This window comes from Homalodisca vitripennis, unplaced genomic scaffold (genome assembly GCF_021130785.1).
Source record: "Homalodisca vitripennis isolate AUS2020 unplaced genomic scaffold, UT_GWSS_2.1 ScUCBcl_1829;HRSCAF=5945, whole genome shotgun sequence".
NCBI classification, from domain to species: domain Eukaryota; kingdom Metazoa; phylum Arthropoda; class Insecta; order Hemiptera; family Cicadellidae; genus Homalodisca; species Homalodisca vitripennis.
In genome coordinates, this window is record NW_025777977.1 from 24407 (window position 1) to 39446 (window position 15040).

The window sequence follows — 15040 nt, forward strand, 5'->3', positions numbered from 1 at the left end:
GAGGTTGCCTCTTTCAAACGATAATAAGATGTTCCAATTATATGATATTATTACCTATCCGGTGTATGATGCCTCTCTCAAAGTATGGACCCAGTGGGAAGTTGGTACCCAAAAATTATTGATCAGTAAGGATCGGTTGATGTACTCGATGTACAATCAATTGGAGTTCGACCGAGAGTGTCGAGGGGAACAACTGATTGTTTGCCCGTTATCGAATGTCCTGTTAAGCGTAAGCAAGAGACCAAATTGTGCGGTTGAGATGTTTCATTACGAGCAAGTGAGGCTCTGTGGTAGAAAATTAATATCGGGATTAAGGTCCCCGGTACTTGTCAAAACTCCAAGCCGATGGATATACAGTGCCTCAGAGGAGCACAGATTGACTTTGAACTGTCTAACTAGTGACGGGACCCTGAATATAACTTCCGCGGTAGTGAAGGGGGTCGGTGAATTTAGAGGAATTGATATGTGTGATGTTGTCTCTGAAGAATTCAAGGTGCCTGCCCGTATTCACGGCAGCTCTGTGTTCTCAGAACAGATAAGTGAAATTGTGTTTCCAAATGTGGAAGAAATTTACACAAGCGAGGAGAAGGAGCTGTTTAGCTCTGAGCAGGAAACGGCTGTGAAAGTCCTGCAGGGACTGAACGAACGGCTGGGCACATTAGGTGTTAAGGAGTACCGTCCGGAGGACGTAGTCCGTCATCTGAAGTCCCACATTCTGTTTGGTCGAAGATTTTATGCTGCAAAAGTGGCAGCTGCTGGTAGTTTTGGGTTAGTGTCAACCCTGATGCTTGTGTACATGTGTTACAGATTTGTTATGCCTGTGATGGTGGTCGAGTCGCCGGAACCGTCGCCGACAGCGTCGCTCCGCCGCTCTGACCGAGGCCTTCGCAAAAGTTAGAGGCCTGACGTCACTAGACAGTCCTGAAGGAGACCAAGAGGGTGTGAACCCTGGAGAGATAAACGATGTTGAACAGAACGTGGAGGCAGTCGAAGTTGTTAATCTCGAGCGACTGCGGGACGTGATACAAGCTTTGTAACTGTGAGTAATGACACTCTGAATAAGTGTGAGTCCCTCAACTCACTGTGGTATGGTGAGGAAGTTTTGCTTGGCAAACTCCATACCGATTGCTCCAGACATTCGTGTTAATGCTGTGACAGAATAATCTTTCAAAGGCCTTGAGTAAGGAATGATCGATTTGTGTTAATTGTGGTTGACTAGTCAAGTTTGTGTCGAGAGATGTGTGCACACGGGACAGTTGTTAAAGGAGACACTGGAAGATGTATTAAGGAATATACTCGTAGTTATGTTAGATTGGTGATTGTTGATGTAACCATGTTTTTAGATGTAACGTTTTAATTTGTAAAATTGTAGTGTTGTGGAATGTTGTAACTAATCTTGTGTTCTGATCAGGCAGACTTGGAGATATAATTTTAAAAATTATTCGATATTTGGCTAAAATTTTAAGCGATTGACAAAACGTAAGTAAAATAAACATGTGAAACAACCACATTGGGCACAGGAAGGACCTGCCGGCCATCCAAACATACCCTTAACCCTGATCCTACCTTTACCCCAAAGTTCTGGACTGTGTAACCCATTGTTGGCTTGATACCCATGCGTTCAACAGTAATTGTTAGACTAACTTGTCGCAACTGCCTAGTTGGCTTGCGCAACCAATTAAGCGGTGTAACGTCTCCAGTCTGGCCGAAGTAGTAAAGTTGTAATTCGTTTGTTAGTTTTCTTTTAAGTGAATTGTGAGTTTTATATGAACATTTTTGGCTTATGTTAATTTTAAGCTCTAAGGTATCAGTAGAATGTAATGAAATGTAGGAGGAAGGTCTCGGTGAGCTACCCTGTTTCCAGGGTAAGCGAGGTGAAAACCTTGGGGAGCCCCCAGGTCCACAATGCCCTTAAAATCCAAGCGTGGGGGGCGGAACCATTAGTTTTAGTTTTTTTTTGTTGTTGTTTCTGTCATGAAACTGAAGAAGGTCGAGAAGTGTGAGGAATGTGTCCTCCAGTTGTTGGATGTTCAGAAGAACGTCAACGCAAACTTTTTAAAAGATGAAAGGTTTTTTGAACCGCTTTTCCAGAGACCCCCCTCGCATTTACAGTGTAACGGCCACCCACTAAACTGGGTCGAGCCACTAGTTTTAAGTCTTTTTGTCAGGGCCCTTATGGAATGTAGTACTGTAATGGTTTGGTCGATGCCTTAGTAGCTTAATAAGAACAATTAAGATGTTAACAATTTTTGTACTGTTCTTGAGGATGTTTCTTAACGATTTATTTTGTTAGTTAAGTTTGATGTCATTCATGACATGCTACTTGTTGGCTGTGTATATTATAATGGTTTTGTGTTATAGTCGATGTACAAGTGAACTAACTCAGGATAACTCCATTATAATCCATAGTAGGGTGACTGAGGAAACCGGCCCCGAGTGAAAAACCCACGAGGCTTAACCAGGAATGGGGGAGTAGCGTTCAAAATTCACAAAGAAGACTACCACTTTATAATTATTTTAAATCTAATTAGGCTCTACAAAATGTGGTATGTTATCAACTAATATTTTTAATCATTAAAATTAAACCCATCAAACCATAGTTATCCTGGAGTGCTCAACCAGATTAATAGAATGTAGTTGTGTTGTAGTTCAACTTGAAATGTTTAAGTATTTTAGATTAAGTTTAGAAGCACTGGTTAGTTCCCTTGTACTACGTATTGCTTTAAATGTGTTACTGGTTAGGTAGTCGTATTTGGGTCATTAGAGATAATGGTTATCTGATGTTAATGACTGGTCTTGAATTAGTATCGTAGTATACCATGATATATGTGTTGTAAGCCTGAAATCTTTTGTGTTCAATCATTGAGAAGAGAGCGAGCGATCGGATCGAATTAAAGAATTACGTATCGCGTTTGCATACTTTTTTTATTAAAAGAAATTTCTGCCTTTTTAGGGAACTCAATTGTTTATTTAAATTTCATTTAGTTGAGGCTACTGAGTGACAGCTGGAATGGTAATTAATGAACATATACTAAGATTTTCTTGCTAAAGGATAGGACAGAGATCCTCCCCTGCAGATTAGAGACTTTTCTTCTGGCTGCTGGCTGATGGTTCCTCATACTTGGGGACAAGTATGGTTTTAAGGTGGGGGGAGTGTGACGACCCCAGCATATAGTTCTAAGACCAGACCGGTAACATCGTATGCGGTCTTAATCAGCCAATTTAAAATATTAAATTATCAGTAATATATTTTATTTTTATTCAGCATAACATTTAATTGTAGTAACGAGTAATGAATATATGCAGCCAGACTTATTAGGTTAAGCAGTGCAGGTGGAGAAGATATATAGTTTAATTCAGCACATGAATTGTAAGTCCAAGTCTGTCAGCAGTAAGCCTGGTAATTTTCCATACCCAGAGCAGCTGCGCAGTTACTGGGTGGTAAACAGGCAGGAATTTGCTGAGGTAGCGTCTGGAACAACGCTGCTCCCTGGAGTTCGTTGTTCTGAGTCGCAGTCGTGCCAGGGTTTTGAACGCGTCAAGCTCGCGTGAAATCGCTCTCTCGCTCTCTCTCCCGTTCTAAATTTGTAATTGTTCAACTGATTCTAAATTAAGCAATAAAATTAAAATTGTTTTCGCAATAAACTAAATTGTTTTATTTGGCCAACCGAGGAGAGAATTTTTATTACAGCAGCCTGGGCTAGTTTCCATCACCGTGTCCGAATTGGAACCCGAGAACTTCTAAATTAAATTACGTGTGGTCGTCACGCCACAGTTTAGTATTATAGTCAAACAAGCAATGTATTCGCCTGAATTTAATCAGGTAAAAAAAAACAAATATTACTTTTGTGGACACAACCTTGCAAAAGAAAAGGGTACTACGTGCGTGTCTGTAGAACACCTAAGACATAACCTAATTCAAAACCTGTCTAGTATCTGCAGCAATTGTTGATTCCTTAGGTAGAAGATTTTTGCAACAACTAAATCGGACTGTTACTCTCGCTACAATAAACGGTATACCCTGTAGTTTGGATACAGGAAGTCTGAGAATTATTATCAGACTCCACTTTACAATAAATTATGTACCCAAGGGCGTGTGTCAATTGCATCTACGTCGTTGTGGTCAAAAACGGAAGGATATGTGGTAGTGGAAGTTGGAATAGCGGAATAGTACAAGACACGTAAATTAAATGTTCTGAACAACCTTTAGTCAGATGTTTTGATTGTATACGATATACTGATAGAACAATCCAATATATCAATGGAATTCAGAAGAAATAAATCTCCTTTGAGTATTTGCTCATCTGTCACTAATGTTAAACCAACTCGTCTTTTTAGTTATCTGTCATTAGACTATTGGCTTATTCCTACGAAATATTGGCAGTACCATAAAAGTTTACTTTCTGAAGGAATCATTGAACCATGTCAGTCACCCTGGAGAGCACAAGGTAAAACTATATCGATTTACTCGTATTCCCTTTGTTGTTACAAATGGAGTAGAATATTTACAACGAGTCATCGACAAGATAATATCAGATGAACAGCTTACAGAAATTTATGCTTATATTGATGAAATAACAGTGAGTGGAAAAAATAAAACCTATCATAACCAGAATCTCAACAATCGCTTGTCAGCTCTAAAGAAGGTAGGTATCGAAATAAAGAAATAAAAGAACACATTTGATTTGACATTCTTTAGCATACTGATTTATTAGGTACGCACAACTCTATCAAGCTCGATTCATCTCATCTCGCTCAGTTATTGAACACGCCACTTCTTCAGAACTCTTGTTACTTAACAGGGCTTTAGGATTTTTTGCTAACTCAAAGTGGACACTACGTTTTATTACCGATAAAATCAGAAGAACTCGCAGAGTCTATTCCATTTCCAATGGACTCTACATTGCTACTGATTTAGAAAACCTAAAGAAAGTAGAATACGTTGTAATAACAACTGTTAACAAAGAATATCCTTTAGTGGTAGAAACATATATGACAATAGAAAAATAAGTAGCTACAACTGTAGAGTCTTTAAGGAACTGGAGAGCTTTCCTTCTTGGGAACAATTTTCACTATGTTACCAATCATGAAACATTGTTTGTTTTTCAATAAATAATACGCAAGTAAAGATTAAAAGCAAGAAAATAATTCGATGGATGTTAGAATTGGCTCCATTTATATGTGACATTGCTTATCGACTAGGAACTGAAAATACCCGAGCATGAAAATACCCGCTACCCGAGCATGTAATGTTGGTAACGTTACTGAACTCTATAAGTTGCACCAATCCCTTTTTTATTCTGGAATTACCTATATTTTCCACAAGCTAAGAAGCAAGGTTCTGTTTTATTCGCTTGTTGACGTCCAAAGTCTCACGGCCACTATCTCGGTATATGCTGAAGTCAAGCCCAGATTTCTTAAACACTTGGGAATGAAATTATTCCTGTGAACTCCTTTTTCATAGGTGAATATCGATTTATCAGTATGCTTCCAACAAAATCAAGATATGTGTATCTACTAACAATAATAGATTAGTTCTCTCGTCTTTCATTTGCATATGCTTGTCGAGATGTGTCTTCAACTACTATTGAATAATATATTACACTTGTGGGACTCCCACACACATACATTCAGATTGTGTATGTCAGAAGACGTCAAATTGTTCCTGCATTCTACCGGAATTGCGATTAGCCGAACATCTTAACTCCAAGCAAATTGAAGAAGAACAAACCCATCTTCACTCTTAGGCTGTGCTTGATACGGAACTAAGGCAGCAAATACAGTACTTTTATATCAGCATCCCAATAAGCCTAGGCGTATTGCAAGACCCTGTACTTATTTAAGATGTCATCACTAACTAGGAGCAGCTTGGTAAACATTCTTTAACAATTTGCAAAAATGTTTAAAAAGGGAAAATATGATAGGCTTTGAAGTCTATTTTTTTGAAATCACTACTCTATGACTATGAGTCCTTTGTTTCTTCAATACTGTATTAGTCTGTCGACGTTTCGTTAATAAAAGCCCTAAAATAAAGTTTAATTCGATAACAGTTAGCCAAGCCAATATTTCAGTGTGATTTATCGGTAATGGATGTAACTTTAACCTACAAATGTTGTACATTTTGCTTAGTTATCACTAAGGATTCTGGTAATTTCTCTTCTCTCTGTCTATTTGACTACCTGCTTGTGTGTCTGTTTTCCTCTGAATATCTCAGTAACGAGTTTAATGCATGAATATACATGTTTTCATAAGAAGTAGTTCGGTGATAGTGTATGTATACCCATAGGATTTTACTCCACGTCATTGAAGTTTATTACCAAGAAAACTGACATATTTTCTCTTTTGTCGGCCGGGGGGCTATAAAACATCTGTTTTGGCATATTGCATGACCGAAGGACATTTCGAGCATAAGCTAGGCATGAGCGGTCTGTTACGCAACACTTGGCGTGGCGTACTCCCAACGAATTATAATAATGGAACGCGCACTGGGCCGGAGAAACCGAGCCGAAATCCTGGGCTGCGTTCCGAGTCTGCAGGCGCTGGAAATGGGCAAGAACTACTCCGCCCATATGGCAGGCATTATCGTAATGATCTAACATCACTTTAAAACGCCTTCTATACTTAATACAATTGTTAGATACTACAATTTATTTATTATTACAAATGTTAGTAGCTGCTTTTTACCGTGGATTTTTATTTTTAGTAAAAAAAAACGGATTTTGTACAATATCAAAATAACTGAGATTTTGACTTTTATTTTTCTTACAAAGTCGGAAACAAAGATTACAGGCATTAAAATATTTCCCAGATGAAAAAAAAACAACTTTTTATTGACAGTATTTTATTTCAAAGTAAACTACATAAAATTTACAAACATGACACACTTAATCTACATGTTAGAAAATAAAATTATTTTGACCAATTTTTGCCTTCTAAGTTGGATTTTCTTATAATGTCAAAAGTTTTCTGTTTTTTCGATGTGATGAGATATTTTTAAAAAAAATAGTTTAGTCACAGTTTTAATTAAAAATAACTCGTGGCTTCCAGTGAATTCGTCAACCTAGAAGTGGTCGCATTTGTTTGAGATAACTAGAGCAAATAATAATATTTTACAATTTTCAATACCGTACATCATCACTTGATCTACTTAATTTACCCTTAGATTTAAAATCAATAAAAAGTTAATGTGTTCTAAGATCAGCATCATTGGCATGGAGTACAGAACTCGGTGAGTTCTTGCCCACTTTAAGCGCCTGCAAATCCACGGATACACTAGTAACGCACAGCTGTGTGCGACCGGAAAACACAACATGTGGCTTATGGGCAATGCGCGTTCCAGTAGTATAGTTCGTTGCGTACTCCTGCCTTGAAAATGCAAATTTGATGATGCAACATATGTTTTCAAATGACCATCTTGAACGCGTTGCCACAAAATGTTTTATCAATCCCTTTTGTTCTAAAAAAAAGTTTGAATTATAAAAAACTTTTTGTATTATTAATTGCGCTCAGTTTTATTTAACAAATAATTTAATTGTGAAAAAATAAATGCTTTATAATTAATTTGTAATTATCATTAGTTATATTTATTGTTTGTAACTTTTGATTGTTATGTATATTTGTAATCAACACATACCGGTACCTAAATCGTGTTTGGCTACAGATTTATGTCAATAAGGCAGAAAACATTTTCTGAATTATCAGAGGCCGTGCATTCCGGCCCGAGTAATATTTCAGTTAATTTATAAATGAATAAAGGTGTTGTTCACGGTAACACCTCTTTTGGAAATGTCCGTTTTATTGATCACAAGGAAATAATGCAAATTAAACTTTTTATGTTTTTCTGGAACACCTCCATTTGAAGGCTGAGTTTATTGCATTCTCAGAGAATGAGATACGATGGAGTATAGAGATGGAGGTTATTCTAATGTTCGTTACGCACCGTAGTTATGCTTGGGGAAATCTTGTTAATGGCAAGTTTCAAGATATTTTTGGAGGATAAGTGTAATGTTTTGAAACAGAGAGGTAGAATTTAGTGTAGCGATGAGGTTCACGTGACATCACTCAGTCTGTTATGAAATATATTACCACACTCTTAGTTTATCACCTTTTCTACAGCACGAGGTGTGTTTTATGACAACTGAAATAGTAATAATATGCATTCGCCGTAGTCAATTTGTTGAACTCTGATACATCTTTAGTTACAATATTTTTTTTTTAAACCAATGATTAATGAAGTTATTATTATATCACAGGTTATAATCATCCATTTATTGTACTTATAAATGTAATTTAGAGTACTCTGTGTCGGAACTAAGAACATTTCATATTTGATAAATAAATGCATTACTGTTCCATTACTATTTTGCTGAGTGGATGCTTGAAGTTTCGGGAGTATTAAGGTTACTATCACATGATTGCTAGTAACACAACCGATATAACAAATGACCTTGTAAATGAGGCACTCATGAACGATCGAGACGCTATCAGAAAAGCTACACGTGGTTTCATTAAACCCACTAGATTTTGCATAAATTACCAAGGAAATCATTTGGAACACTATTTATAAGGTATGGAAATTTGAGTAAAAGATTAGCAAAGATCAGGAATTGAAATGGATTGATTTTACAAAGAACGTTTATTTAATGAACTGATATTGCACATTCTGTCTTATTTTTCGTATATGTTGATTTAATTAAGCATACATTTTTGAAATTTTGTGTTTGTTTATTATTGGTCTATTTTACATTATTATCTTCAGAATTAAATTCTCTAAAAGTTTTGGTTAAAAAGTTTGCATGCTTATTACCTATTTAATAAAGTAAATGTACTTCAAATCTAAACAAAACGTCTTTTTCGAGACTGAATTTTGGACATTATGTCTAATATCTCAGAAATGGTTGGTCTTACAGGTCTGGGACGTATTTTATTCAATTTTTTGGTTATGTTACATAAAACCAAATAAACTTAACTGTCTTTAGGCTACAAAAACATCAGTTTGGCTTTATTTCCGTCCTTTCCTAGAAAACCGGGCGAAATCTTTCGCCAGCCATAGCTTTCTTGTAATGCGTTTCCCGGCATATGTTTATATTATACTTATTTATTATTCCACTGCATAATCACTACTTTCTGTAATTTAATTAGTTGTTATTTATTTTGTTGATGTTATATTTAAGTTGCATGAAAATGTTGTGAAATTATTGTATATTGGCGGATGCCGTTGAAATAATAATAAATAAATAAATAAATAAATATGAACTTTTTCATTATTTTCGTAAGAGGAAACTACCTGATAAGTTTCTCGGGTTACTAGTGGGACACTGCAATTATGTTTATACATTGTTACAAAGATTAATTTAGAGATTATGTACTTTTGAGATTTATGTCATAGTTTTATATTATTTTTCACAAACGTTATAAACTGATAACGCTGAACTTTTTGACTACTTATTTTTGGCCTTTTACTGGTTTGACTGTTTATTATTATAAGGGCCATTCAAAATTTACAGTTTTAGACATACGAGTAATTCATTTCAATCATAGATTATAATCGATTAAACTCTTTGTAATTTATCATTCCCACATTTTTTTACTACCCCCACTGTCTGTAATTGCTTTGCAATGCGCCTGCCGCTCTTTAACGCCATATTGTGCTACAGAGTAAGTGGAGTTGTAGTGGTGGTGAGTTATTTATTTATTACACTGGAAGAATAAAAGCTCCTTTTAGTGAAATCTCCTGCCAAAACATTTTTCTTTCAATAAATAGTAATGTTTTAAAACTATTTGCCAGAAACCAACAAGCTGCTGTAGTTGTGTTGAGGAATTACAGTTGAAATGTCTAACATCGCTCTGGATAAAGATGCCTTCTTCAGGCGGATGAAAACGTTTATATTCTGGCTGGAACGTAAGTTATAGGATTAAGTTCATTGTGAAAATGTACAAATAGATATACGTTAGTCAAATTTAATCCAGAAAATATGTATTCAAACTCGATTTTATTTTGTCAATTATTTTAAGGTTATCATGGTCTGATACTAGTTCATTTTACAATCTTTTGTCTCACCACATTGGACACCAGTTGATAGGCTAGTAAGATTTTAGTCTATTTAAATTAAAATCAGCTCCTAATAGTGATTGATGAACCTGAAAGGTAATAAAGCTGGGTTTAACACAATGAGTGATATAGATATTTTGCTATGTTATCCCCTTAAACTGATGGCCTGATTTTTGTATATTTGCAAGCTTTTCAGAAAAACACTGTTGTGCAATAACAACTTGAGAGATTTTCATGATTTTTGTTTTTGGTAATGTTTTTAGTAAAAAGAAAAGGTAAATGTGAAATTAACGGCTAGAGTTGCAAAAGACGAGTTTTAAGATGTTAACCTTTGCTATTATTCTCCGGAACAAAATAATATAAGGTTTTATGGGGAGGAGTCGACAAATAATGAAGATATGGAACATTAAAAGTGGAACTACTTTTCTGGCGAAGTAATATTTCATTGTTCTGCATTTGTGCTTTACATTACAGGTCTTGTGACCATGAATTAATCTCGTATTGGTTGCTGCTGATGTCAGTTTTTGTGATGCCATCCTTGGATGCCCTACAAGTAAAATAACAAATAATATTAAAATCAGGAGAATTTGACCTAAGAAATAAAAGAGCTTTTTGTGGTTGCAGTATCTGAAATGATGTAATTTTTTTCTGAGAGACAGTAAATTTGTGGAAAACACACTCAATGAAAGTAAAAATAAAGTTATTGATAATAGTAACCTTGATGATGAAATGTTTAGTGAAAGTGGTAATGCAATTTTACGTGACCACACCTAAACTTGGAGTGGCTAAGGCAAGGTATTGATCCATATAGTTTTGTTTATAGTGGTGGATCTGGTTTCTAGACAACTGAATACTTATAATATAAGATAATAAAATGCAATTTTAGCATGTTATATGGTGCTTTAATATTTGTAATTAAGGCTAAACAGTTACACAATGATTTCAATTGCAAAATTAAAAATGAATTTGGTACCTGAGGGCGGTAAAAATATGATTTTTTAAAATTTGTAGTCAGTGGGTTACAAAGTAATAATTTAATGATAAACAAATAACTAGTCTATCTATGCTATGTGTATTTATGAAATGTAACAAACAAAACAGTGTTTAACAATACCTACTTACTTTTTACTATTTTGAAGGATAAATGTGTCTGACATCTTGTAACATAAATAAAACGTGTACATCACCATTGTACTTGTGGCTATTACAGATGGGCAGTATTAGTGTCCGTAACAGGATAATCAACAGTAACCTACTACGGGGATACTGTTATTTCAGTAACAGCTGGACTGTATGATTTGGCATTCTTATAAAGATTCTCTGGTATTAGGTCACTTGGCAACTAATAACAGCCAAGACACTTTCGCGTAACCAATGAGGTTAGGAATGGAAATGTCACGCTGTGGTTGGTTTAGAGTAGGTTTGGTACTTTGGGATTATACCGACCACACCAGTATGAAGAACACAAAAATAGAAATTTATAGAAACAAACATGATAGAACGAAAAAACAACTCTTCAATTACAAAATTACAAACTTACAAGCATTTCCAGGTATTGTGAACGGTATTGTTGTCGCTGTTATCTTATCTTTCTCGAGAATCCTGATTACGGCAGGCCGCGCGGCATCACGTGATTTGCACGGTACATCATTGCCTTTCCATTACAATTCAATTTATATTTCTGATTAGCCCCTCTAGAATTTGATATTTTACTGATAGGTACTATCTCGAGGGATGTTTTTCTTTCGTCGACATCAGCGCGGGGCAGCACCGAAGGTGCTGCCGAAGCCCGCGCTGATGGCCGGAGGCACTCGCATTTTGGGTGGCGGAATGTGATCAAGAATAAAAAACAAGTTTTTGAGTGTTTTTTTAATAAAAAGTTTAGTTTGGTAAATGTTTGTTTTTGTTGAATTTTTGTGTTTGGAGAAATGTAGAGGTAAAACACGGAAGTACAACAAAGCGATGCACCAGCTGAACGGGCGGCGAGACTCTGCAATCACGTTATCTACTAGACGCTCGACTTTGACCTCTGTCTGAGGATGGGGAGGTGTTTGCGATAAGACAATTCCTGTTTTATATTGACGAAATATTGTTCTACGCTAATCTAGTAATCAGTAGAAACGAAATGTGAAATAACGATTCATGTCTGGGTGTGGTCGGTATAATCCCAAAGTACCGTAGGTTTTTTGATAGGGTGGTAAACCATTAGGTAGGGAAGTTAGTTTTTGAGTAGGGCGGTAGGCCCTGAAGTAGGATGGTTCTCTTATAGATACTTATTCGGAATGGTTTGAGAATTACCTGCAAGATTGAACCACCATGACTTGTTGTAGCCTTTTTTTCATATGAATGTCAAAACCACCTTATGAGATGGTAAGTTGGAGCACCTATATAATTTCAAAGGATTAATGGCATTGGTATATAGATATTCAAATTTTGGAAATTGTATAACATTAAATTTTTATTTGTGGCATAATTCTTTATTGCATTCAAGTAGGTCATTACAATTATTGTGTTAGTACTAGTTTAACTATGTCATTAATTTTTACAGGATGCAGGAAATGGAGCGGAAGGCCTGGGGAAAGCTGATGCCCTCGTCTCAGGGGTGGGAGTAGATGAGGATGTGGTCTACAGCAAGTCTATTGCTCTTCAGGTTTGTCCATAGCTCTTTTAGTTCCGTTTGTAGATATTTTTTATTTTGCGGTTTTAGGATACCAGATGCTTCCTAGCTGCATGTTTGTTGCCGAATCTCCTAATAATTCTTAGACATTTAAGAAATGTTTTGGAGGCTTACAAATTAACTGAAGAGGAGCTCCTTGACTCCAAGAAACTGATGTGATGTAAACTTCAATAACTCTACAGTATGCGGTTTCCAAAGCCAGTTTGTATATTTGTGAGATCTAGCTGCAACAGCTGTAAGTTACCTGAGCAATTTTAAAACTGTTTTTGGTATTGCTCATGAATTACCTACTGCCTTAGCTGTTTTCATCATACATTACTTTTAGTTAATGTTTTTGTTATAACCAGACCAAAGTATGGTTGTATAGGTATTATTTTTTTCTTCATTTATCCTTCATGAAAAGTAAAAGTGTAAAGAATATTTTGACAGTGTCCACTGATCATTTTGATAATCAAGTTGACCTATGAAAGTAAATACAGGTGTAACCACTGGATCATGAACAGACTAATACATCATGGTCTTGACAAAGGATGCCATCCATTTCCTGGCATCCAAAAAGAAGTTAGAGCTCTTGCGCCAGGTGGAGACCAGCCCTGTGAAGCTGCAAACTAAACTATAATTTGTTGTTTCCAGACTTGGCTACTGGGCTATGAGCTGACCGATACCATCATGGTTTTGACCAAGGACGCCATCCACTTTTTGGCGTCCAAAAAGAAGATAGAGTTCCTGCGCCAGGTGGAGGCCAGCAAGGATGAGAACAGTGTACCTCCTGTCAAGCTGCATACTAGAGATAAGGTGAGGGAGATGAGTTATTTGTGTTGATTATTTTCGACCCTTTCAAAAAATTTGTTTACAAATCATACTCCAGAATGTGAGTTTTTCCTTATACTTTTGTTAATCTTGATATCTTATCTTTTCACAAGTTATAGTGTAACAACAAAAGACTCATAAATGAAAAGAAACCGAAAACAAGTCACTGCACTCTTATTAGGCACAATGGAAACTATGTGAATTTGCTGTTACCATTTCCCCCTAGATCACGTATGTGTTAAGGCGAACACACACAAAATATTGTGTTGTGATGTAGCAGATCTTGCAGAGTGATCAGAGTTATCGCTGGTGACACAAGGCGCACTCTCAAGTAACTTGTGGAGGAATTATGTTTAGTCCACTTGTCTATTATCTATAATAAGGTTTACATTTATGTAATTTTTTATTGAATAAAGCATCTTCAAATAATCTCTGTGAAACTTGAAACATTGATATGAATTTTTCAGGGCGGAGATGACAAAGCAGCATTCCAGAAACTGGTAGATGCCATAAAAGGCAGCAAGTACGGAAAGAATGTCGGTGTTTTTGCCAAGGATGCCTACCCCGGACCTTTCATGACTGCGTGGAAAGCAGTCCTTGAGAAAGAGAATTTTACACAGGTAGAGAGACTACATATCCGTACGATCTGGTTTGGTTCTTGTGTGGTATTTTCATTGTATTTACTTTGAAGCAATATAAAACATGGTTCTAGATAATCATTAACAAAATTAAATTTTTAACTGCTTTTTAAAATTTACTTTGCCAACAATTTGTCATAACAAGAGCAGCTTATTAAATCATAAGACTTAAAATTAAATCATAAGTTTAAATCGAAGACATTTTCTTACACATCATCTCCTGTTTTAAACCTTTAGTGCGTGGCAGATTGCATTAAATACTTGTGTTTTAAAAAGTTTTAAACAACAGTTAACTTTCTACTGTCTCGTCTGTGGGGTCATTGGTTATTGCGACTTATTCATCAATTGTCCTAACCTCAAATTGTACTTATTGACCTACTAGATGTGCTGCAGTGTTTGAAAATGTGAGTGAAAGATTTGAAAACTGGCGGTTGGGCTTTTTCCCGTGATGCAATATTAATATAGAAAAGTTGTGGAATTTCTTCAAGTCACTTTACTAGACACCTTGGTTAATAATAGGAAAGATATGAAATGTTTATGGAATTTCAAAGTACGTATTTCCAAAGTGTTAGTAAAAAGTGCAGGAAATACATTTAGCACAAATTCTATTGCTTTAGTGTAAGGTAATGCTTCTTATTTTTCAATAGTATGACAATAACATTATATGTCTATTTTTTTTTAAAAAATGGTTATAAGAGGAAAATAAATTCAGTTGTGAATTGGAGTAAAAAAAAAATACTGTTAGAGAAATGTATAAATCGTTCATAAAAAATAAAAGTAAAGTAAAGATGTCTGCAAAAAAAAAAAAAAAAATTTAAAATAAATAAATAAATAAGTCAAAATATGGTGCAACATAGGTTTTAT

General features: G+C 35.6%; 1 protein-coding gene across 1 annotated transcript in view; it reads left to right on the top strand.

The window, feature by feature from the left end:
* The first annotated feature begins 9633 nt into the window (after positions 1–9633).
* The window catches only part of LOC124371697 (FACT complex subunit spt16-like), a 49284-nt gene continuing 43877 nt past the window's right edge, over positions 9634–15040 (top strand). The window contains 5 exon segments of the mRNA XM_046830035.1: positions 9634–9876; positions 9878–9901; positions 12600–12701; positions 13362–13523; positions 14006–14158. Coding sequence (XP_046685991.1) covers positions 9832–9876; positions 9878–9901; positions 12600–12701; positions 13362–13523; positions 14006–14158 — 486 coding nt within the window. The 5' untranslated portion in view covers positions 9634–9831.